At 40.0% G+C, this 27,097-nt stretch overlaps 1 protein-coding gene across 5 annotated transcripts in view; it reads left to right on the forward strand.

Moving 5' to 3' along the window:
• caska (calcium/calmodulin-dependent serine protein kinase a) overlaps positions 1-27,097 on the forward strand; it is a 515,992-nt gene that overhangs the window by 100,311 nt on the left and 388,584 nt on the right. For 4 of the 5 annotated variants that reach the window (XM_078559724.1, XM_078559725.1, XM_078559726.1 and 1 more), the window contains exon 2: positions 15,314-15,426. In XM_078559724.1, coding sequence (XP_078415850.1) covers positions 15,314-15,426 — 113 coding nt within the window. Of the gene's footprint in view, positions 1-9,358; positions 9,378-15,313; positions 15,427-27,097 lie in introns of those variants that run through there. The other variant, XM_078559728.1, reaches the window with a different exon arrangement.

A 27,097-nucleotide genomic window follows, 5' to 3' on the forward strand; every position in this document is an offset into this window, starting at 1 on the left:
TCCTACAAGCACACTTGCTTTGTTTTTTTTTCCTTTATTAGCTACCTATCCGTTTCAAAGTCTTGATGAGAGAAAGGGATATTGTACTGCAGAAAAGGTGTTTTAATAGATTCGGCCATTCTCATTACACTTGTTGCTCTGGGAGTTAACTGTTAGAAGGGAACATTTATTTCCTGTGTAGTGTCTGATGCAGATTTGTTTTGATAAGTGGTTTGTGTCGCCACTATGTTTTAATGTGTTTGGAGAATTAGGACACAATTTTTAACTTTTTTTGAGTTGTATCGTGAAAAGTGTCTTGTTTTAAAAAAAAGTGATAAGAATGTCAAGGTTTATTTCAAGAAGTTTAAGCTACTCATTACCCTCAAAGCAGATAAGAGTCTTGCACTATGCCTGAAAATGAAAAATAAGGATAATATTGGAGGATAAAATACTGTGCAAATTAATTTCTCACTTTTTCTTCCAAAAATAGGCACAATAGGGCCAATTTTCATCCACTCGTCTTTCAGCCCTGATTAGTTAAGAACTTGTACAAATCTAGCCAGAATTGTAATTATGCTAAAAGCATACATTTTTTGTGTTAATTGACTGGCGTTATCATTCACAGCTTGAGTTATAGATTTGGGTGTGTACAAGGCGATAAACTGGTGGTGGGACTAGAAAATTGCATGTAACTGAAATTGCAAAGCAAGCATATGATAGGGGACAGAAATCCTTGCAACCGGTGACAACATTCTAAAACATTTGGTTGTTTGGTAAGCTTTGTGACAGTAAAGGAGGAAAGTAATAAGATGTGACAGGAAAAACATGAGAAACAATGCAGAGCATGAGGTAAGTGGTGGAACAGCCCAGTGTCTAGTCCTCCTTGGCTTGTTGTGGTGATGTTGCGTAAAATAGTTGTAAAGGTGTCCCATTTGTCATTCCGTAGACCTATCTCAATAGGTCAGTAGTGTGAGGATTTCTGTCTCCTATCATACCACTTGCTTTGAAATTTCAATTGCGTACAATTTTCAGTCCTGCCATCAGTTTATCTCACATCCAAATCTATAACTGGAGTTGTGGGATACCAGTTAGCTGACCCAGCAGCAGTGCCGCTTGCCTGTAAGGAAACATGACAATTTTGGTGCCTCAGCTGACCATAACTGTTATTGGCTGCACTTCCTCTATTTTGTCCTGGATGTTTCTATAAAGCTCTGCATCTGACTCTTTGCTGACTCAAAGCATAGTTCCTCATGGTTGTTACCAGCTAGGTATGCCAAGTTATGCTGGTATGGTTAGTGGCACTTTGATGGGTGCAACTGATCAGGCTGCTCCTTGATGTACCTTCTTTCATGTAGTACCATTTAAAGGATCACTTTTTTTTTTAGGTGCATTCCAATTATACTATCAAATACAATGGTGAGTCAAGCTTTAAGACTGCCTTTCTGTTGCCAGGACCTCCTTTGGAAATAATAACCTCCTGCTAAACCAAGAAATTTGCATCTTTATAGAAATAGATAAGAGGGTGCAAGTGGGTGGGTTTGCAATATCTTTGCAGCCTGACGGCAAGGGTTTCTACAAGTATATAAAAAGGAGGAAAGTAGCTAAAGTGAATATTGGCCCCTTGGAGGATGAGACTAGGAAATTGATAATGGGGAAACAAGGAAATGTCAGTGTCTTTGAACAGTATTTTATACCTGGCTTCATAGTAGAAGACACAAAAAAGCATCCTCAAAAATAGAGAAAATCAAAGGATAAAAGGTGAAGGGGGTGGGGGAGAAGGAACGTATAACAATTGCTATCACTGGGGAAAAAAATACTAAGAAAACTAATGGGACTAAGGACTGTCAAATCCCCTGGACCTGATGGCAAGCATCCTAGGGTCTTCAAAGTGTCTTTCGAGATAATGGATGCATTGGTTGCAATCTTCCAAAATTCCCTAGATTCTGGGAAGGTCCTAGCAGATGGTAAAATGACAAATGTAACACCTTTATTCAAGAAAGAGGAAACTATAGGCCACTTAGCCTAACTTCTGCTATTGGGAAAATGCTGGAATCCATTATTAAGGAAATAATAGTGGAAGTAGTATTAGGATAGAAAATTCTAATACACTTAACCAGAGTCAACATGGTTTTATAAAAAGGAAATAGGGTTTGAAAAATGTATTGGACTTCTTTTGAGACTGTAGCAGTGGTGGATAAAAGGGAACCTTTATTGAATTTAGTATAGATGTAGTGTATTTGGATTTCGAGAAGGCATTTGATAAGGTACCATGTAAAAGGTTAATACATAAGATAAGAGCTCATGGTGTTGGGGGTATTATATTAGCATGGATAGATGATTGGCTAACAGGAAACGGTCATGATAAATGGGTCATTTTGCAGGTTGGCAAACTGTAACTAGTGGGGTGACATAGGGATCAGTGCTGGGGCCTCACCTATTTACAATCTACCGGTATGTTAATGACTTGGATGGAGTGTATTGCAACCAAATTTGCTGATGATACAAAGGTAGGAAAACGATTTGTGAGGAGGACACAAGGAATCTAAAAAGGGATATAGAAACATAGAAAATAGTAGCAGGAGTAGGTCATTTGACCCTACAAGCCTGCTCCACCATTCAAAATGGTCATGGCTGATCCTCTATCTCTGCTATACTCCTGCTCTCTCCCCATATCCTTTGTTGCCTTTAGAGTCTAGAAATCTATCTCCTCAAATATATTCAGTGACTTGGTCTCCACAGGTCTACCACCCTCTGAAGAAGTTTCTCCTTATCTCTGTCCTAAATGGCTTACTCTGTATCCTGAGACTGTGACCTTGTTCTTGACCCCCCCAGCAGAGGTTATGTGAGTGAGCCAAAATTTGGCAGATGGAGTATAATGTGGCAAAATATTAGGTTGTTCACTTTGGCAGGAACAGAAAAACAGAATATTATTTAAAGAGAGAGAGAGCAGAATGCTGTGGTACAGAGGGATCTGGGTATCCTTGTACATGAATCACAAAAAGTTAGCATGCAGGTATGAGAAGTAATTCAGAAGGCAAATGGAATGTTAACCTCTTTTTGCAAGAGAGTTGGAGTATAAAAGTAGGAAAGTCCTGTTATAACTGTACAGGGCAGACATTGATGAGACCGGACCTAATGTACTGTGTACAGTTTTGGTCTCTTTAATTAAGGAGGGATATACTTGATTTGGAGGCAGTACAGAGAAGGTTTACTAAGTTGATTCTGCACTGGAGTGCTTAAGTTGGAGTTTGAGTGAGGGAATTGGGTGAAGAGGGAAAGGAGGTGCTTCTCTTTCTACCTTTCTTCAGTCTCTGGTAGCTGGCTCTTACGTTGCTACAGGAGAAGAAGCTGATTAAATGCCATAGGTGCCCATAAAGCAGCGGAGAGGGAGAACCAGGAGTTTACAGATAAAATCTAAAAGTGATGTCACAGGAGGCCTGCGTGTTGATTGGTTGGTAATTACAGGCCTTTCTGGACTCTGCACAGAGGAGATGATTAGCAAGTGACAGGTGAATTATATTATAGCATACTGTAGTAAACACTTTTTATACAAAGTTTAAGGTATGTAAGTACAGCGTGGCCATGTGGAATGTGCACCCTGTGGAAGGTGGGAAGTTGTGCAGGAACAAAGTGCCTTCAGTGATTATATCTGCAGGAAATGTCACCAGCTGCAGAAACTTGAGCTGTGGTTTGCAGAACTCGAGCAGTGGTTGGAGTCGCTGTGGTGCATCTGTAAGGCTGAGAATTACGTGGATAGCAAATTAGAGAGGTGGTCACACTTCAGCTAAGAGGTACACAGGCAGGGAGGGAATGGGTGACCACAAGAGTATCTAAGAGTAACAGGCAGATAGTATCTCACTCGAACCGTTTTTCCATTTGGATACTGGTGAGCAAGATGGTTCCTCAGAGGACTATTGCAAGAGCCATGCTTGTGGCACCATGGGTGGCTCAGCTGCACATGAGGGGAGGAAGAACAGCGGAAGCACTATAGCAGTAGGGAATTCCATAGTTAGGAGAGCAGACAGCTCTCTGTGGCCATAGATGTGACTCCAGGATGGAATGTTGCCTCCCAGGTGCCAGGGTCAAGGATGTCACAGTGGCTGCAAGACATTCTTTTGGGGAGGGTTAACAGCCAGAGGTTGGGACCAGTGACATAGATGGGAAAAGGGATGAGGTCCTGAAAGCAGATTTTGGGGAGATAGGAAGGGAATTAAAAAGCAGGACCTCAGACAGTAATCTCAGTATTACTTCCAGTGCCATGTGCTAGTGAGCATAATAATTGGAAGATTAAGCAGTTCAACACATGGCTAGAGAAATAGAGTAGGAGGGAGGGCTTTAGATTTCTGAGGCTTTGGGGCCAGTTCTGGGCAGGTGGGACCTGTACAAGGAGGACGGGTTGCACCTTAACAGGACTGGGACTAATGTCCTCTTGGGGAGGTTTGCTTGTGCTGCTGGGGAGGGTTTAAACTAGATTGGCAGGAGGATGGGAACCGGAGGGGAAATTCAGAGTGGAGATGAGAAGAACTGGCAGTGGGAAGTAGAGAGTAATAACTTCTAAGGAGGATATATCAGAGGAGCATCAAGGTAAATAGAATAGTTAGAAAATGTCATAGAATTAGAGTAGGCAATTGTAAGTCATTAGATGGGGTCAGAATAAGGGCGGGGGAGAAGTAAAAAAAAAAAAGCCTAAATATAGGTTAATCTGCATGTATGAATACACGGAGTGTGGTTAATAAGATTGGTGAAGTAACTCTTTCGAGTTATCAACAGATCGCATGTAACTCTTTCGAGTACATTCACAGTTCTTGGTTTCCGGGAGTAGGACATGAACCCACAACCTTCTGATTCAAAGGCGAGGGTGCTATGAACTGAGCCACAGCTGACACCTCAAAGATTGGTGAAGTACAGGCACAAGTTGACAAATTAAATTAAACTATTGCTGTAACAGAGACCTGGCTCAAAGAAGGACAGGACGTTAAATATTCTTGGATTCAAGGTGTTTAGGAGAGTTAGGAAAGGAAGAAAAGCGGTTGGGTGGGTGGCAGTATTGGTTAAAGATGGCATCACAGTACTGGAGAGAGAGAGGATGTTCCAGAGGGGTCAAGGGTGGAATCTCTCTGGCTAGGCATAAGAAATAGCATTGATCGGTGTAGTATTTAGACCACCCACTAATGGAAGTGATGTAGAGAAACAAATTTGTAATGAAATTACAGAGCAATGCAAGAATTATACAGCAATTATAATGGGGAACTTCAATTATCCAAATATAGACTGGGATAGGAGTATTGCAAAGGGACAAGAGGGGTTTGAGTTCCTCGAATGTGTTCAAGATAATTTTCTGCAGCAGTATGTTTCTGGTCCAACAAGAGGTCAGGCACTGTTGGATCTGGTTCTGGAGAATGAGTTGGCCCAAGTGGATCAAATAACAGTAAGAGAGCATTTAAGGGATAAGTGACCATTATATAAGGTTTAGGTTGGCCATGGAACAGGTCAAGAAACAACCCAGAGCAGGGATAATTAATTGGAGGAAAGCCAACTTCGATGGGATGAGAATAATTCTGAGTTGTGAGAGTTGGGATCAAATGTAGGCAGAAAGGATGGTGGCTGAACAATGGGCCACCTTCAAAGAAAAAATATTGCAGGCAAAGTCAAGGTATATTCCCTTGCAGGGGAAAGGTAGGACAAATAAATCCAGAGTGCACTGGATGACAAGAGAGAGAGAGAGGTGAAGATGCAAACGAAAAAAGTGTGCATACGACTGATGTCAGGTAGAAAATTAACTGGAAAATCAGGCTGAATATAGAAGAACCAGAGGGGAAGTGAAAAAAACTAATGAGAAAAGCAAGGAGAGAGCATGAAAAGAGACTGGCAGCTATCATAAAAGGGCATCCCAAAGTCGTCTTTAAGCATACAAGAAAATAAGGGTGATAAAAGAAAGAGTAAGGTTGTTAGGGATAAAAAAGGGAACTTGCACGTGGAGGCAGGAGAAATAGTGGAGGTATTAAATGAGTACTTTGCATTTGTCTTTACAAAGGAAGAAGATGCTAACCAGGCTGAGGTGAGAGGCGAGGTAACTGGTACACTTGAAGAATTTATAATTGTGAAGGAGGTGGTGTTATAAAGGCTATCTTAAAATAGATAAGGAACCCAGACCAGATAAGATGCATCCAAGGGTACTGAGGGAAGTGAGAGTGGAAATTGCAGAGGCACTAGTGATAATTTTCCAGTCTTCCTTAGACACATGGGTGGTGCCAGAGGCCTGGAGAATTGCGAATGTTACACCCTTGCCCAAAAAGGGGTGCAAGGATAAAGCCGGCAACTATAGACTAGTCAGTTTGAATTCAGTGGTGGGGAAACTTCTGGAAACTAAAGTTCAGGATAAAATCAATGGTCACTTAGATAAGTGCAGGATAATTAAGGAAAGCCAGCATGGATTCAAAGTTTTTTTTGAGGTAACTGAGAAGGTTGATAAGGGCAACGCTGTTGATGATTTGTATATAGATTTTCAAAAGGCATTTGATACAGTGTCACACAACAGACTTGTGAGCAAAATTCTAGCTCTTGGAATAAAAGGGAAAGTAAGCACTAGGATAAGAAATTGACTGAGTGACAGGAAGCAGAGTGGTGATAAATGGGTGTTTTTCAGCTTAGAGGAAGGTTTGTAGTGCAGTTCCTCAGGAGTCAGTGATGGGACCCTTGCTCTTCCTGATATCTATCAATGACCTAGACTATAGTGTGCAGGGCATGATTTCAAAATTTGCAGATGATACAAAGATTGGAAGTGTTGTCAACTGTGATGGGGATAGCCTTGAACTTCAAAAGGACAAAGGCATGTTGGTGGATTGGGCAGACAAGTGGCAGATGAAGTTCAATGTAGAGAAGTATGAGGTGATTCATTTTGGCAAGAAAGATATGGTGAGACAGTACAAAATAAAGGGAGGGCCTCCAAAGGAGGTGCAGGAACAGAGGGACCTCAGTGTATATGCACATAGGTCATTGAAGATGGTAGGGCGTGTTGAGAGAGCAGTTACTAAAGCATATAGTATCTTAGGGCTTTATTAGTAGGGACATTGAGTACAAGAGTAAGGAGGTCATATTGAACTTGTATAAGACACTGGTTAGGCCTCATTTGGAGTACTGCGTCCAGTTCTGGGCTCCATACTTGAGGAAGGATGTGAAGATATTGGAGAAAGTACAGAGGAGATTCACGAGCATGATTCCCGGGATGAAGAACTGTAGCTATGAGGATAGATTGGAGAGGTTGGGACTGTTTACTTTGGAGAAAGGAAGGCTGAGAGGAGACTGGATAAGAGGTAGTCAAAATACTGAGGGGTGTATGGACAGGGTAAATAGTGAGAAACTGTTTCCTCTCAAGAAAACATCTAGAACTAGAGGGCACAGATTCAGACTAATTGGCAAAAGGAGTAAAAGTGCTGTGAGGAAATTTTTTTTCACCCATAGGGTTGTTGCATTCTGGAACGAACTTCCTGAAAGGGTGGTGGAGGCAGGTCCGATCAAGGTATTCAAAAGGGAATTGGATTGCTACCTGAAAAGAGAGAATATGCAAGGTTACGGGGATAAGGCAGGGGAGTGGGACTAGGTGGAATGCTCTTTCAGAGAGCCAGTGCAGACTAAATGGGCGCCTCCTGTACTGTAAAGATACTTTGATACTGTGATTTATAAAAGAAGTCCACTTGAATAATTTTAATCATTTTTTAAAAAGTGGATCCCTGACTTAACTTTCTACTTTTTGTCAAGGATTTATCTTTCAAATTGAAAAGGCTATGTTTTTATACATATGCTGTACACTCCATTCTATGAATACCTTGCAAATACATGCTCTGTTTTGTGATTAGTCACATGGCAAGGCACACTCCTTGCGCATTGAAACTGACTGAAATGAGTGCTATTGTCCAGTTTATAATGAAAGAAAAGAGCAAACTTTCATTTATATAGCGTCATCATGAGCTTGGGACGTCACAATTGGCTTGCAACCAATGAATTAATTTTTTTGCAGTATTGTCACTTGTAGTGTAGTAAATGCAACAGCCAGTTTAAGCACAGCATGTTTTCATAAACAGCAATGTTATAAATGACCAGAATAGTTATTTTTAAATGTTGTCTGAGAAATAAGTATTGATTCGAAAACTGGGAAAATACTGCTACATTTTGAATAGTGTTGTGGGCTCTTTTACAATCCCCTGAGGGGACAGACGAAACCTCAGTTTAATGTCTTATTCGAAAGGTGGCGTGTCCAACGATGCGGAACTCCCTCAGTAAGGCTGCATTTATTGCATATCTCGAGAGTCTTTAATAGTGAGATGGTGGTTCTTTATTTTTTTTTAATTTTAGTTGTGTTTTAAGAAGCTGTTGCATTGATTGCACTGAACCCTTGGGATTTATTGGGAAGTTAGAAAATAATTGCTTTTTCTATTGCATAAAGTAAGTATGACTGCAAGAAGTCTTAAGTAGCTTATATCCATTGTTATTTGAAATAACATTTTAATCCTGAAATAATATTGATGTATGAGTGATGTGCTGCTTGTAGAATTATCTCTAAGTCGACGTAGATCACAAATCACAGATCACAGAATCTCAATCTTTACAGTGCAGAAGGAGGTTATTTGGCCCATCGAGTCTGCACTGGCTCTTAGAAAGAGCGTTCTACATGGTCCCACTCCATTGCCTTATTCCCGTAAGCCTGCACATTTTCTTTTCAGATAGCAATCCAATTCCCTTTTTGTTAGAAGTATTTAAGATCCTGAGGCATATGGATAGGGTGAATAGTGAGAAACTGTTCCCATTCAAGAAAGCATAAAGAGCTAGAGGCCACAGATTCAAAATAATTGGCAAAAGGAGAAAAGGTGATGTGAGGAAAAATTTTTCACCTGCAGAGGATGGTTGAAGTCTGTAACAAACTTCCTGAGAGGGTGGTGGAGGCATGTTTGATTGAGATATTCAAAAGGGAATTGGATTGCTATATTTTGGGGGGAAATTGTTTTAAAGTCTTACTTAGCCCATGACTACAGCAGTAACCAATAAAATTAGAACGTTGTTTTGGTGTATGTATTATTTACAAAATGCTGTTTTTCCATTATCCATAATAGTTCCTTATTAGGGGCTAAAGCCCCTCACCCTGGAACTCAAGTGATCAGAAGCACTTGAGAGCTTACTTTGCAGAAATCGACTGTTTAAACATATTAAAATGTTATGGGAGATGCATATGCTTGAATTGGAAAAATCAAAGTAAATGAAAGCCAACTTTATTTCTATGCAGTTTAGATTTTTTTTCCCTTTTATTTCTCTAGATGGCAGTGAACCAGGTTTGGTTCCTTTTGAGAGTGAGGTCATGTGGGCCTTCTCCTTGGTCATCACAAATCCAGCCTTTTTTATTTCAGGTGAATTATAGTCTGTTTTTAAGTGTATTGCTGGAAGTGCGAGTGTTGCCACTGTGAGTTGGTACAGTCGGTCAAAAAAGATGTAAATATACTTTGGACAACTGGTAAATGTGGAAAACCAGGGGATTCTGGGGGCTCAGGTTCACAACACATTAAGAAGTGCATCTTAATTGTCGAAAGACCATTAGAAACAACGAATTTTATACTGGGTGTTATGGCAAATGTATAGAATATAAAAGTCAAGATGTAATAATGAATCTGTATAAAAGTTAATTTGTAGACAGTAGTGGTGGATTTCTTTCCTGAACTGCTGCAATCCATGTGACACGGGTGCTCCCACAATACCATTAGGTAGGGATTTTAGTTCAGGATTTTGACCCAGCAACAATGAAGAGATGGCGATGTATGCCCAACTTGGGGTAGTTTGTGACTTGGCACAGAACTTTTAGATAGCTGTGTTCCATGTATGTGATTGCTCTTATCCTTTTAGGCAGCTTGAAATGAGGCAATAGAAATAGGAAGAAAGACTTGAAAAATTATTTTTATTCAAAGAAAATGGAAACAGATTTGAAAGAGGCATTTGAAATTCTGAGGGGATTGTAGAGATTTGATAGAAACAGACTGTTTCTAGCGTGTGAACGGCCTGGAATGAGAGGACATAGTTCTAAATCTTTTACATATGTTTTTATATCTATGATCAGAAGGAATGTTTTTACATAGAGGATTGAGTCTACAATGCCTCACTGGAGTTACTGATTGAAGCACATTTAAGAATGGATTAGATAGGTAATTGGAGGAAAAAAGAGAATAATGTGAGAATAATAAGAGAAAGCAAAGCGGGCACATGAGATTCAGACTAATGCTTGCATGGAAGATACATGGCTGCACTGCCAGTTGCTATGTTGTCATTTCTATGTCATTCTTAATTCTTTAAAAAAAAACAATCAGTATAAAACAATCAGTATAAAGTGTACTTGAATAATGCTTTGAACATTTTCCCTCTTATTTTCAAGAACAACAAAGTAGATTTTATTGGAGGCTGTGCTATTTAGTTTACTTAAATCCCACTGACGAATCCTGAGACATTATGCACTTTGCAAATGCTTAGACTTAAGGATCTTCCTTCAGATAATGGTAACCACACTGAGCAAAAATATTGAGCCCAAGCTAAGGCTTTTGGGAGGGGCTGAAGTGTTCAAATAAGAACTACTGATATTTTTGTGTCTTTTAATCCAGTCAATAAATATGACTTACTTTTTGTGAAGTATTTGCTGTTGTCCAGAAATTGCCCTCAAATTTTGTGGTAATTGCTGATTGTTAAAGCTCATCAACTTCATGCCTAAAATAATTTGTTTTTGTTTGCTGAGTACAAAAATTGAAATGTGTTGTCTGTAGTTTAATCCTATAACAGTATTAAATCACAGTCTAATCCCACTCTCCTGCTCTGTTTTTATACCCTTAAATATTCTTTAAGCAGTTTTCATATCCTTTCAAACTCTTTGTCGACAATTTGTGACAAAGAAGTATGCATTTTATCCAACTGTGTAAAGAAAAATTCTTGGCTCCTTTTTGAATCCTTTATCTTGTGGTAAATTTTGGTCTGTTTGTTAACATTTTGTTGATTCGTGGGAATAATCCATTAATATTAACCATATCATTTGTCTTCCAGAATCTTGACTATCTCTTTTTACTTTGAACTTCCCGGCTCTAATGAAAGAAATGTTAACCTCTCACGCCTCTTCATAACAGTAACTTCTCATCCCTGATAATGTTCTATGGAATCTATGCTGCACTTTTTTCACACTTTCTTATCTTTCCCATAATGGAGGGAGGCGGGGCCAATGAGCAAATGGTAATGAACTCTAAGTTTAAAATGTGCAATTGCTGTAAGAATCACCCGAGCAGATAAACATGACAGATATTACTGGAGCCAGTACATCAGAAATAATTTAAGATGTCCTATAATATATAAATATGTTAAAGAAGAATAAATTGTTCATCATTCTGCATAGTACATTTATAGTTGGATTTCCTTGATTTGCAAGCGGATTAGAGTAAGGTATTTCCAAGAATTTTAGCAATTGCCTGCGCCAAAAATGATATTGTATTCTACAGCTTACACCATACGTATCCCTAACAGCATATTTATAAAGGTGACAGGCATCACAGATTTCAATTACATTTTCTTGAGCAGTGTTTCAGTTAGAAAATTTTAGGGCTGTTCGCTTGCAAAAATATATTTTGTCAATTGACATTTTAAATCACGAAACTCTAACCTATTTTCAACATCACTCATTCTAGCAATTCAATTGTATTTTCAAGCATACAGGATACCCAGGTTTCTAGGACTGTCCCTCAGGGTTTAAACATACCACATACCAATAGCACTCATAACATGGTCCCCATTTAAAAACTAAATATTTTGCATCTCTAGGATCTAGGCCTCCATCCATACCCACCCAGTTCTGAGATGTTGCCACAGTTGCGATACAAGCTCTATTTTGTCTTGTTTTATGTTAGATGCAACTGAATACTATTAATAGTCATTTGGTAGTACAGAGCCTGAGTATTGCTGAAGAAAGAAACATGTTGAAGCTTTTTATCTTGCACTTATCAGGGCACTTCGCAAGAATACCAATATAAGGGAAAGCAACAATTTATACTGTATAAGAAGAGTGCTGATTGGTTGGCAAGTGGACTCTGGTAGAGGTGCTGCCATGGAGAACGCATCAATTGATGGTGACTGACAGTTAACTGCCAAGCATTGTTTGAAATTTAAACTAGGCAGCTTGTCCCTGATTGGTCAAGGCATTGTCTTGAGGAATGAGTCAGTGAATAGCTGTCACTTGTGCCTGTTTCAGCAAAACAAATTAAGGTGTGTACATGTTCTTCCTGTCTACAAAGAACAAGGCCCTGTGTATTAATATATAATATGTAGCTTCCAGTGCAGCAAATGCACCACACTGCCAACCAATCATTACTCTGTTCTCATACAGTATAAATTGTTGTTTTCCCTTTATGTTGGTATTCTTGTGAAGTGTCCCGGTGAATGCAAGATGAAAAGCTTTGGCATGTCTTTTTTTTTTTCAGCAATACACAATTCTGTTAAAAGATCAGGGTTATTTCAGTGTCCATGCAGCACACAGACTTAAATAGAAAGCAGAGCAATGGAACTCTTAGTTTTAACTGAACTAATGGCTTTGAATTTCATTCATCCCTTTTTCTTTTTCCCCTTTTGCATGCTGCCCCTGCCATTTAGCAGCTATCCAGAATGACACATTTGAAATTGAACTCGCTAATGGCTATAGATTCCTATTGGTGATAATAGCAGTTGAACAACTATGTTTCTACAACATTCCTCTGTTCCCTATTTTAAAGAGCTATTAAGCATATCTGTGTTTGAAACATTGCTAAGAGTAATACACAAGACAATGTTCGGGATTGTGACCTCAAAGAATTAATCCCCTCTGCCCTCTGTTCTAACACAAACACCTCAAATTTTTCAAGCCTGTCTTCATATTTGTATACTCTCATGTCAAGCAACACCTTAGTAAAACTGCATTGTTCCCTCTTTTATTACTTCAGTGTGCTTCATATTGTGGAGCCCAAAACTCTGCATAGTACACTGTGTGGTCTTAAAATTTCATATGGATTCGCCATTACATCTCAACTTTTATGTTCTCCTTTGCCATAAAACATAAAGTTCCGTTAACTTTATTATGGCAGAAGATGTTTAACTATTGCACTTCGGTATAAATCTGGTAGGCCTTTGATGTTTGTAATCAGCAAGATTAATTCTATGAAACACATCCATGTTCCAGTTGCCTGATTGCACCATGCTTGTCAACTACTATACGGTATACATCTAAATTTGTTCTTTAGCTTTGTAGGAGAGTTGCTGATATGCCACATAAATTTGTAAACCCACCTGAAGATATGATTCCTATAATAGCCATTTATTTTACCCGAATGATGATGTTAAATATCTTCAGTGGCATGTTTAAAGGAATTTTATATGATATATGCAGTGAAAAATGTGTTGTTACAGAAACTGCTTCCACTGTGGTGGGGGTGGACTAATAATCAAAGGACCTAGGTGTTTGGCAAAAGAACAAGAGGGTACATGAGAATTTTTGTTTGCACAGTGAGTGATGATCTGGAATGCACTGCTTAAAAGGGTGGTGGAGACAGATTCACTTGTAGCTTTCAAAAGGGAATTGGATAAATATTTGAAAAGAAAAAGAAATGCGGGGCTATGGAAAAAGAATTGAGGATAGCTCTTTCAAAGAACTAAGACAGGTATGATGGACCAAATGGTCACCTGTCCTGTTTGATTTTACAAGGTAACTTCTTACAATAATGGCAAATGCAGCCTTTACATTTTTAACAAGGAATGAATTCTCATTAGTATTTCACTCAAATTATATATTAGTTAGTTCATCCCAGTCTGATTAGATAATGTGTGGAATGTGCTTAGGATGGATCATGCTGGTACAAAATCAATACTTGCTGAAGTCCTAATAATTAATGAAATTGCCCTTTCAGTTCAGCTCTAGGTTTTTGTGGCTATTTTAAGTGTTTTCTTTTGGGACTTTGTTACATTCATGTAATTGTCAGAGTAATGCTATTACTTTGTGCCCCACGCATTATCTGCTTTAAAAAATACCTTCTATTAAAGTACCCAATAGTTATCTAAGATTTTAAGTTTTCATTGATGATTTAAATGGCCTCCAACCTGAATAGACATATGTAAATCATTAAATATTAATGCCCATTATGCAAATCAGTACTAGTTTGAATCCATGTAATCTGGTTAGAATGCACACCTCTTTACTACTAAGTCACTTGAACTATCTTGCTTGAATGCGAATGTGTTTTTCTTTTATTAAATGTAATATCTGGAGATTACATTTATTATTGAATTGACAGGATTGCCCTTCTATAGAAGCTAGAAGTGGTTATCAAGCACATTTAAATTTACAGTTAATAGTTTCAAACCACCTAAAAATAGTGCTGATTATGTAAATCTCATTTGTCAGTTGCATATTCTGCAGAATTAACAAGGCATTTGAAAAGTGAGCTGATTAACACAAAATGACACAAACCTATGCAATGAGTGACATGTTAGGGTGATGCTTACCCTACTGAATAAGTGGAAAATTCATAGAATTGACTTGTACTGATGCTGTGAATTGTACTTTTGGAATTCATTTCAGATGTTTCTGTAGTTGAAATCTCTGCATTGTCTGATAACTGCAGATGTGACTACTCAGGATAATTGATGTTCAAGGCCATTGAAAGGATCATTGCCTATCAAATCAACTAAAGTGTAAAAGTAGATACCGATGAAATGCTTGCAAGTCGAGAACCCAGTTTGTGCATAACTAGCAAAAGTTGATGAAAGCAATTAGTTGATACCCTGAAATAAAAACAGAAAATGCTGGTAAAACTCAGCAAGTCTGGTAGCATCTGTGGAGAGAGAAGCAGAGCTAACGTCTCAAGTCTGTATGACTCTTCAGAGCTGGAGAGAGGCAGAACTACAATGGCATTTATACTGTTGAAAAGAGGGGGTGGGGCAGGTGGTTTCTAGATGCTCTTATTTACTTTTGTCAGTGTTAATGAAGTGTAAAGTACATTGTTTACTAGAGGAAGTATACAGTTAATTGCTGGGGAAAAACTATTGGTTTAACTGTAGTTTAAAGTAATATGAAAATATACTGCAAATTATATTTTAAAAAGCTTCTGAAAAATCCTATGAAAAATATAATTATTGGAAGAGATTTTCTGTTGGTCCCATCCATGTTGTTTTGGTCTACTGGTTAATTAAACACTGATTTGCTGAACTACAGTATTGAAAATTTGCATATTATTTAGACTTTTTAAAAAATGTAGAGTATCTAAACTTTTATTTTTAAACTTGTGTCTTTGAATTTCAGGGGACCATTCAGTGTTGTGAGAAGATGTATCAACAGAGAAACAGGACAGCAGTTTGCTGTGAAGATTGTAGATGTGGCCAAATTCACCTCCAGTCCTGGCCTGAGTACGGAAGGTATGGGAATTTATTATTTCCTAACTACAAAAGTATGGAACCTGATTGTTGTTGCAACTTAATTTCTTCAAAAATATATAATAAAATATAAAAACTATATTTCAACTGTCTGCTTTAGCTGTTTTTGGCTCTGAGTCTCTTGCTCATTCTTTGAGGAGAAGATGACCATGTTCTTCATCTGGGGTGCTTAGTACGGTACTGGTGGGTCATAGGTGATTGCTTAAAGCTGATCTGTGCTGGAAGGTTCCCAGACTGATGTGCAAAGTCTGCTAAAGTCTTGCTTTGACAATCTTGCATGTCTCATCATCGGTATGGACAGCTTGAGAGAGAGGTGTGCCACCGAGATGAGTGAACTCATCCACAGGTTCTGGTTGTGGACTGAAGCCTTAAGCTGAAGATGGGGGCTTTCCTAGAGCAGGCTGGTACATTCCTCAGTTTTCTTCATGTGATCGTAAGGCCGAAGCTGTCGCATGCATGGAAGAACTAGTCCATGCTACATTGCATGTCCGGCTCTGATCTGCAGCTAGTGTATAGTCATTGGCAAACAGGAAATCGCAAAGTACGTCCTTGAAGACCTTGGTTTTTGCCTGGAGTCATCTTGGATTGAGCCACTTCGTGCCCATGTGACATATGATTTTGATGCCAGCAGCAGAACTGTACTCAACCACAATCTGAAGTCTCATGGCCCAGTATATCCCCCACTCTACCATTACCACCAAGCCAGGGGATCAACCCTGGTTCAGTGAAGAGTGCAGGAGGCCATGGCAGTAGCAGCACCAGGCATGCCTAAAAATTAGGTATCAACCTGGTAAAGCCACAGCACAGGAGTCCTTGCATGCCAAATAGCTTAAGCAGCAAGCGATGGACAGAGATAAGTGATCCCACAACCAATGGATCAGATCTAAGCTTTGCAGCTGTGCCGCATCCAGTTGTGAATGGTGGTGGACAATTAAACAATTCACTGGAGGAGGGGCCTCCACAAATATCCCCATCCACAATAATGGGGGAACCCAGCATGTCAGTGCAAAAGATAAGGCTGAAGCATTTGCAACAATCTTCAGCCAGAAGTGCCAAGTGGATGATCCATCTCGGCCTTCTCTGAAGGTCCCCAGCATTGCAGATGCCATTTTTCAGCCAATTCGATTCACTCCACGTGATATCAAGAGACAGCTGAAGGCACTGAATACTGCCAAGGCTATGGGCCTTGACAATATTCCGGCAGTAATACTGAAGACTTGTGTTCCAGAACTTGCTGTGCCCCTAGCGAAGATATTTCAGCACAGCTACAACACTGGCAATCTACCCGGCACTGGAAAATTGCCCAGATATGTCCTGTACACAAAAAACAGAACAAATCTAACCTGGCCAATTACCGCCCCATCAGTCTACTCTTAATCATCAGTGAAGTGATGGAAGGGGTCATCAACAGTGCTATCAAGCTGTACTTGCTTAGCAATAACCTGCTCACTGATACTGAGTTTGGGTTCCACCAGGATCACTCATCACCTGACCTCATTATAGCCTTGGCTCAAAAATGGATGAAAGGGCTGAACTCCAGAGGCAAGGCGAAACATCAAGGCAGCATTTGACCGAGTAATCATCTCTGTTTCAGGACATCACTGCAGGAGTTCCTCAGGGTAGTGACCTAGGACCAGCCATCTTTAGCTGCTTCAATGACCTTCCTACCATCATAAGGTCAGAAGTGGGGCTGTTCACTGATGATTGCACAATGTTTAGCACCTTGTTCATGGCTCCTCAGATACTGAAGCAGTCCACGTCCAAATGCAGCAAGACCTAGGCAACATCCAGGCTTGGGCTGACAAGGCAAGTAACATTTGTGTGGCAAAAGCACCAGGCAATGACCATCTCCAACAAGAGAGCATCTAACCATATCTCCTTGACAGTCAATGGCATTACCATCACTGAATCCCCCACTATCAACATCCTGGGGGTTACCATTGACCAGAAACTGAACTGGTCTAGCCATATAAATACTGTGGCTGCAAGAGCAGGTTAGAGGCTAGGAATCCTTCAATGAGTAACTCACTTCCTGACTCCCCAAAGCCAGTCCACCATCTACAAGACACAAGTCAGGAGTGTGATGGAATACTCTCCACTTGCATAGATGAGTGCAGCTGCAACAACATTCAAGAAGCTTGACACCATCCAGGACTAAGCAGCCCACTTGATTGGCATTCCCTCCACCACTGACGCACAGTGGAGGCAGTGTGTACCATCTACAAGATGCACTGCAGGAACTCACCAAGCCTCATTAGACAGCACCTTCCAAACCCATGACCACTACCATCTATAAGGACAAGGGCAGCAGTCACATGGTAACACCACCACCTGGAAGTTCCCCTCCAAGCCACTGACAATCCTGACTTGGAACTGTATCTCTGCTCCTTCACTGTTGTTGGGTCAAAATCCTGGAAGACCCCCCCCCCCCCCCCAACCAACAGCACTGTGAGTGTACCTACACCGCATTGACTGCAGCAGTTCAAGAAAGCAGCTCACCACCACCTTCTCAAGGGCATTTAGGGATGGGCAATAAATACTGGTCTAGCCAGTGACACCCACACCCCAAAAACGAATATGAAGAAATATTAGTCCTATTTTTCTTCTCTTTTTCTCCATAGTCCATAGGAAATGTTTTCCCTTTAAGCATTTATCCAAACTTCTATTGAAAAATATTGTTGAATCTGCTTCCACCAACCCTTCAGGAGGATTGGGAGATCCTGGCCAAAACCGTTGCAATTTTCACCCTTCCCTCAGTAATCTAGGACGCACACTATCTAGACCTCATGATTTTCCTGAGTACTTTTAGGTGTCTCTATATAATTTTATCATATCTCATTCCATTACTACTTCCTCCTTTGTTACATTGGCAGCATGTTCCTCTTTAGTGAAGACTGATGAAGTAACCACAGACATGCCCTCTATCTCTAAAAGGACATCATCTTTTATGTCCTTTCTCAGTTCAGCTCTTGTTTTGAATACCCTTGTATAAGTTTATGCATTCATAAATTACTTTTGGGTTCCCTTTTATGTTAGCTGCTTATCTATCCCCATATTCTTTATAGGTCCCCTTATTCCTTTTTTGAATCTCCCCTCTACTTTCTGCGTTTTGTACAAATGGCTTCAGTTTTGATGACATAAAAAAAGGAAGGCTAGTACATAGCACTAGCGATGGTATTTAAGGACCCCCGATTTCCATTGAGTGAAAATTTATTGTTGTGTTACTAATTTTTTGCAATTGAGGGAAAAGATAGTGTTGAAGTCCTCCCACTTGTATTACTGTCATCCATCCAATCCACCCCATCTGGATGTGCATCTTTGTACACCATTGACTAGCAGTTTAGTCATTTAAACTTCTGGCAGTCAAATAAAAAGAAACCTAACAATTGAAAAAAAGACTTTGGGACATTTCTCTCTGACTCATAAAGGTAATCAAATGAAGTTATAGAAGGCTAGTGAGCCTCGCTGCACTCTGATATCACATTCTCCCTACCATAACTTGAGAACTAGTCGAGCTGCAGGGAATCTGTACTTGCCAAATTCTTCTTCGGTAATCGGTTCCAAAGGGTTTTGACTCACAAAGGGAGTGGGGGGATACTTATTAACATATAACTTAACTCTTGTCTTAAATCTATTATAATTGTGCCTCTAGAGCTCCCACCCTTATTCATTTTAATAACTTATTCAACTGTGCAAAAGCTCATCACCTCATCACATTAAAAGCACCATACCTTCTCTAAGTTTCTGTTTCCGGAATGAAAACAGATCCAACTCCAGAAGGCTATCATGCTGTCCTTGGATACACTGAGGATCCATGATTGTCCACAAATTGCATCCACACATTACAAGAGTTTGTTGCACTGCTGCCCTTCTAAATCTGACTTAAAACTATGAACAGTATTTGTTTGAACAGCCACTAGCATCAGATTCTGCATACTTGCTATACATAGAGTCATAACCATTATAACAGAAAAGGAGGCCATTTGACTCATCAAGTCCATGCCAGCTTCCCGTAGCCCTGTAAGTTTTTGTTCAAGTTCTCATCCAATATCCTTTTGGAATTTTTCATCTCTTCCACCTCCTTGTGGGCAGAGTTCCAGTTCCCTATCACAAATTCACTGGAGGTATCTATAGTTTAAACTTTCCATTTTTGTGCTCAAATCCCTGCATGACCTCACCCCTCCCTATTTCCTGTTAAATTCCTCTAGCAACATGAATATTAAAAGTCTGTCCTTTACCAGTTCTCACTTCTGCAGCCTCGGGCCAACTGTCTTTTTCTGATTTGAGGTGGACAAAACTACAAAGCAGGTTAGCTTTTTGTTTCATAGGTGGGTTAAGAGAGTATGTGGGGAGAAAACAACCTAGGATGGATGTTGTGATCTCCATAAAGAAAAAAAATGAGCTAACTCTTAGTTTTGATGTGTCTCTATTCAATGATCAATTGACTGCAGCTAGGCTAAGGTGGTTAATTTTAATATAGCTAACTTGTGGCAGCTGACCTCTTCTTTCTCACTGGTATTGAAGTTTCCTAGACCATTTTCTGGATCAAGTTTTCCCCACCTGATAGGCAGAATAGGGTCTATTAGCTGAATTGTGTCTGGTCTGTGGATTCATCACAAAAAAAATCAAAAACATCAGGGCTTCCACAGTGAGTCATTCAGGCAGAGATGAGTTTTCAAGATCATAGCATAGGCAGAATGAGGCTCATTTCTCAAACTCAGGATTAGGCAGGGGAAGGAAGATTCCCCACAGTGGAAATAAGCAGGAGGTTATAAAGCTTCTGGAGTCTGGCCAGAATAGCTAAAATTGAATCTAAGATTGGTGGGAAGGTACTGCAATTGTCATAGCATGAATTTGAGGATGTTTATGTATGTACAAAGACAAGAAAATGAAGTGCATATGGAACCACACTGAGCTTTGTAGTTCAATGATTGTAAAATAAAAGCTGATGTAAATTTTGATGGGATTTAAATAGGTTACTTATGCTTTTGCTCCAAGGTTTAACTGCGAGTCAAGCTTCTAGACACATTAAATTTCCTACCTAAATGCTGTGATAAGCGTTTGAAGACTCATTAATATTTGCATTTTCGTCTAAATTACTTTCGGAATGAATGAAGCTATGAGCCCTCATTAAGGGTTTACTATTTAACTGCAAAAGTTCAAGGAGCCATGCATTTAAATCTGGAAAGCATTCCTGTAATTACTGTTACTAACAGTTTTTTTTAAGTTCAGAAAAGCAGAATGAAAGACAGGTTAGCATTGACCTTATTTGCCAAAGAGTAAATATATTTCCATATTTTACCAACATGTCATTCACGAGGGTAGTGGTGACGCAACACCTGGACCCCTGAACCCATATTTTTACATGAATTTATAAGTTAAATAGGGAAAATGCTAGAATCTGTTATTAAGGAAGTAATAAGACATTTAGAAAATCATAATACAATCAGGCAAAGTCAGCATGATTTTGTAAAAGGGAAATCATGTTTGACTAATGTTCTATGAGGAAATACTGATAAGGTGGATAAAGGGGAACCTGCAGAAGTAGTGTACTCAGATTTCCAAAAGGCAAATGATAAGGTGCCATATTGAAGATTACTACACCAAATAAGAGGCTATGATGTAGCAGGTAATCATGTTAGCATGGATAGAGGATAGGTTAGCTAAAAGGAAGAGGAGAAAAGGAATAAAGGAGCATTTTCAGGCTGGCAAGCTATTACTAGTGGAGTTCCACAGGGATCAGTGCTGCAGCCTCAACTATTTACAATCTATACCAATGACTTGGATGAAGGAACCGAATGTAATGTAGTTAAATTTGCTGATGATATAAAGGCAATAAAGTAAGTTGTCAAGAGGGTATAAAGAGTCTAAAAGGGATTTAGATAGGTTAAGTGAGTGCATAAAAATTTGCCAGATGGAGTATATTGTGAGAAAATGTGAACTTATCCACTTTGGCAGGAAGAGTAGAAAAGCAGAATATTATTTGAATGGGGACAGACTGCAGGACTCTACAGTACAGAGAGACCTGGGTGTCCTGGTACATGAATCACAAAAAGTTAATCTGCAGGTGCTGCATGATTAGGAAGGCAAATGGAATAGTGTCATTTATATCAAGAAGAATTGTGTGTAAAAGTAGGGAAGTATTGCCTCAGCTGTACAAGGCCTAAATTAAACTGCATCTGGAGTACTCTGGTACAGTTTTAGCTCCTTACTTAAAGAATATAATTGCATTAGAAACAGTACAGAGAAGATTCAATTGACTGATTGCTGGGATAAAGGACTTATCTTGCAAGGAAAGGTTGGACAGGTTTGGCCTGTATCCATTGGAATTTAGCAGATGACAGGTGATCTAATTGAATCATGTAAGATCCTGACAGGACATGACAGAGTCTTTCCCCTTGTGGGGAAGACTAGAACTAGGGGATACAGTTTAAGAATAAGAGATTTCCCATTTAAGACTGAGATGAGAATTTTTTTCTCTTGAGGGTCGTTAGTTTGTGGAATTCACTCCCCCAGAGAGCAGTGGAGGCTGGGTCATGAATATATTCATGATTGAGTTAGACAAATTTTTGATCGGCCACAATCACATCAGCCATGATCTTATCGAATGGTGGAGTCAGCTCAAGGGACCAAATGGCCTTTTCTTTCTTTGACTAGCTCACCTCCACGAGTTTCATTAAAATGTAAAATGAACTAAATCCTTATTTCTCGAAACAAACAGATTGAGCTATTCTCTATAGCTCAGACTTTAAAACCAATTTTGGCAGTGAAACTTCAACAGAGTTGATTGTACTGCTCTCTATTACAATAATATTGGCCTGTATTTGTATAGTGCCTTTTTTGAAAACCATCCCAAGATGTTTCATAGAGGCGTTATCAAAAAATGGATGCTGAGTCAAAGAAGGCAATCTTATAAATGTTGCACAGTAGCTTTGTTAAAGGAGTGAGTTTTATAGAGGGTCTTTAAAGGAGGTCAAGGAGAAGGAGAGATAAAAGGGTTTCGAGGATGAAATTTCGGAGACCGAGGCCTAGAATGCTGAAGCTTGGTCGAAGGGAGTGTGGGTGTGTAAATGCAGCCAGAGCCAGTGGAACAGAGTTCAGGGACTCAGGAAATTGTAGGTTTGGAGGAGATTGCAAAGATGAGTTCTCAGTTTGGAAGCTATCTACCTCAGAATGCAAAGGGAGGAAAGCCAAGGAATAGAAGGGAGAAAGTCTGATGGCAGAGGGAGTCAATCCAAGAAAGAGACAAGATGATGAAAAGAATGCCTGAAGGCAATGGTAACTCAAAGAAGTGATGGAGGGGTGGATAGAATCTGTGAAAGCAGATGGAAATTGGGGGATCTAAAAGCACTAGGTTAATATATGAAAACAAAGGCAAAATGCTGCAGATGTTTGGAAATCGGAAATAAAAACAGAAAATGCAGCATCTTGGAATATAATGTTGCCCGAGAAACATTTCTGCCAGAACAAATGAGCTGCAGTTTATTGGTTTAACAGTTAAAGCTCCAAAATAAAATCTCAAAAGTAGTCTTACTCCAGTTTGCAACAGGCACAAACTCTTAGTGCCTACCTGTACATGTTGATAGTTTGTCCATTGTTGTCGGTAGTGGTCAGCTCCTGCTCAAGAGTCTAAAAAGATGGTTAAGCATATAGTGAGAGGAAATCCTATTAAAGTTGAGTTGAAATGTCCCTGCAGTGTCTGGAGTAAAACAGAGGAGCTGGAGGTAATCATGCATTGGGAGGAACTAGACATAGTAGAGATTCTGAGGCCTGCCTATAGGAATGTCAGGATTGGGAATTAAACACTGCAGAGAGAACCTGTTTAGAAAAGATAGAGGGGGGCGGAAAACAGGGAGGTGGAACTGTACTTATTCGGGATAACAATGGTAGTAGGGATAAAGGCGATGAAAGATAATAAAGGGTCATTCGCAATAGGTGTAGTCTATAGACCACCTAATAGTGGAAGGGAGGTAGAGGAAGAATTATGCAAACAAATTAGAGAAATGAGTAAAAAGTGTTGAATAATAATCATGGGGGATTTCAACTACTGTAATATTAATTGGACAGAAGAGACCGATATAGGGGAAAAGGGGGATTAAGTTCCTACAATATGTACAAGACTCCTTTCTAACCCAATATGTAAAAAGCCCAAAAAGGGAAGATTAGTTATAGGAACTAGTAATGGGGAATGAACTAGAGCTAATAAGAGAAGTAGAAGTTGGGGAACATCTCAGCAATAGTGACCATAATATAATACGCTTTAAGATGATAGAGAAGGACATAAATAAATATGACGAAACCCAATTTAATAGATTAGAAGAAAGCTGATTTTGAGGGACTAAGAAAAGAATATGGGAAGATAAAATGGGAAACTATATTGGCAAACAACAATGGGATAAGTTTAAAACGGCATTCAACAGAGGGCAGGGAAAATATACTCTGCTGAAAGGAAAGAACAAATTAAACATTAGTGGGTCTCCATGAATGAATAAAGACTTAAAGGAACAATTGATGGTTAGAAAAGAGGCATAAATTAAGTACAGAGACAGAAGAAGACTGCCTAAGAAGAGAAAATATAAAAACATTAGGAAATAAGTTTTTTTAAAAAAAAGATTCGGAAAGCAAAGAGGTACTATGAAATTAAATTGTTCATGAACATTAAACAACAGTAAAATATTTTATAGGCACACCAGTAAAAAAGACTGATGAGAATAGGATCAACAAGGGATGGACAGGATAATACCACAGAGAGATGGTAGAAATATTAAATAATTATTCTGCTCTAGTATTTAGCAGGGAGATAGAACAGCTAGACATGATATTGAATGTTGAGATGAATAATGAAAGAAGCATATTTTAAAATAAAAAAAAAGATTAAATCAACTAACCCTGGCCCAGATGAATTGCATCCACGTATTTTAAAAGTATGTAGGGAAGAGATAGCAGAGGCATTACTCTACATATCTAGAAAAAAAAAATACCATGCCAGAGGACTGGTGGCTCATGTAATTTCTATATTTAAGAGGAAGGACACCCCATATCCAGGGAATTATAGACCATTCAGCTTAAACAACAGTGGTAGGAAATATAACAGAATCCTTATGAAATGAAAGAATAGAAGAACATCTAGAAGTGAGGCATATAATAATGAATAGGCAGCATGGATTTCAAAATAAAAAATCCTGCTTGACAATCTTATTGAATTTTTTGAGGTGATGACAGAGGGTAGACAATGGCTATGCAGGGGGTGTATTTGGATCTTCAAATGGCCTCTGATAAGCTGCCCCATAATACATTAATAAATAAGGCCAGAAAGTGTGGAGCTGGGACAAGTGACAGAATGGATTGCTAGCTGACTTCAAGACAAAGCAGAGAGTGGGAATTAAGGGCACAGTGAAATTGCGATGCGTCAACTTGAATGACACGAAATTCCAGTTATGTTGAAGTTGTCAACCATTCCCACTAGCAGAAAAGCAAATCCCATAGAATGATGCCCATGATGAGCCAACATTCCACACTGGTAACTCTGGATTAGCCAAATTTGCCTAAGCTTGTCATGTGATCACACCAACCAATCAACGTGCAGTTAGACCACACAAAGCGTGAAATCATGGAGCACTAGGCCAGCCATCATTTGACATCGAGATCTCCCAATGAAAGGACATGAAAAGCCTGCGAGTATGGCCAAACCTATGAGAAAGTCGAGTGTTGTCGATTGGTGTGAATCAAAGAATCTCAGTGCAGAACAGGCCCTTCGGCCCATCAAGTCTGCAGCGACATGTGAGAAACACCTGACCTACCTACCTAATCCCATTTACCAGCACTTGGCCCAATATTATGACGTGCCAAGTGCTCATCCAGGTACTTTTTAAAGGATGTGAGGCAACCCGCCTCCACCACCCTCCCAGGCAGCGCATTCCAGACCGTCACCTTGAACTTATGTCCCCTTGTGATTGACCCTTCAACTAAAGGGAACAGCTGCTCCGTATCCACCCTGTCCATGCCCCTTATCTTGTACACCTCGATCAGGTCGCCCCTCAGTCTTCTCTGCTCCAACAAAAACAACCCAAGTCTATCCAACCTCTCTTCATAACTTAAATGTTTCATCCCAGGCAACATCCTGGTGAATCTGCTCTGCACCCCCTCCAGTGCAATCACATCCTTCCTATAATGTGGCGACCAGAACTGCACACACTACTCCAGCTGTGGCCTCACCAAGGTTCTGTACAACTCCAACATGACCTCCCTACTTTTGTAATCTATGCCTTGATTGATAAAGGTAAGTGTCCCACATGCGTTTTTCACCACTAACATGCCCCTCCGCCTTCAGAGATCTATGGACACACATGCCAAGGCCCCTTTGTCCCTCAGAACTTCCTAGTGTCATGCCGTTCATTGAATACTTCCTTGTCAAGTTACTCCTTCCAAAGTGTATCACCTCACACTTTTCAGGGTTAAATTTCATCTGCCACTTATCTGCCCATTTGACCATCCCATCTATATCTTCCTGTGGCCCAAGACGCTCAACCTCACTGTTAACCACCCGGCCAATCTTTGTGTCATCCGCAAACTTACTAATCCTACACTCCACATAGTCATGCATGTCATTTATGTAAATGACGTATAATAGGGGACCCAGCACACACCCTTGTGGTACGCCACTGGATACTGGCTTCCAGTCACTAAAGCATCCTTCTGTCATCACCCTCTGTCTCCTGCAACTAAGCCAATTTTGAATCCACCTTACCAAATTACCCTGTATCCCATGTGCATTTGCCTTCTTTATAAGTCTCCCATGTGGGACCTTGCCAAAGGCTTTGCTGAAATCCATATAAACTACATCAACTGCACTACCCTCATCCACACACCTAGTCACCTCCTCAAAAAATTCAATCAAATTTGTTAGGCATGACCTCACTCTGACAAAGCCATGCTGACTATCCCTGATCAAACCTTGCCTCTCCAAGTGGAGATAGATTCTCTCCTTCAGAATTTTCTCCAATAGTTTCCCTACCACTGATGTGAGACTGACTGGCCTGTAGTTCCCTGGCTTATCTCTACAACCCTTCTTAAATAGCAGAACCACATTAGCTGTTCTCCAGCCCTCTGGCACCTCCCCCGTGGCCAGAGAGGAATTAAAAGTTTGGGTCAGAGCCCCTGTGATCTCTTCCCTTGCCTCCCTCAGCAGCCTGGGACACAAATCATCCGGACCTGGAGATTTGCCCACTTTTAAGCCTGCCAACACCTCCAATACCTTGGCACTCCCTATATCAATTTGCTCAAGAACCTCGCAGTCTCTCTCCCCAAGTTCGATACCTTCATCCTCATTCTCTTGGGTGAAGACGGATGTGAAATATTCGTTCAACACTCTACTGATGTCCCCTGGCTCCACCCATAGATTGCCCCCATGGTCCCTAATGGGACCTACTCTTTCCCTGGTTATCCTCTTCCCATTGATATACTTGTAGAATATCTTGGGATTTTCCCTACTTGTACCAGCCAGAGCTTTCTCATATCCCCTCTTTGCTCTCTGAATTGCTTTCTTAAGCTCCACCCTGCACTTTCTGTACTCCACTATTACCTCCGCTGATTTGCACCCCCTGTACCTGCTAAAAGCCTCTCTTTTCCTTCTCATCGTATCCTGACTATCTCT

The sequence above is a fragment of the Cetorhinus maximus genome, chromosome 16 (genome assembly GCF_964194155.1).
Source record: "Cetorhinus maximus chromosome 16, sCetMax3.hap1.1, whole genome shotgun sequence".
Taxonomy (NCBI): Eukaryota; Metazoa; Chordata; class Chondrichthyes; order Lamniformes; family Cetorhinidae; genus Cetorhinus; species Cetorhinus maximus.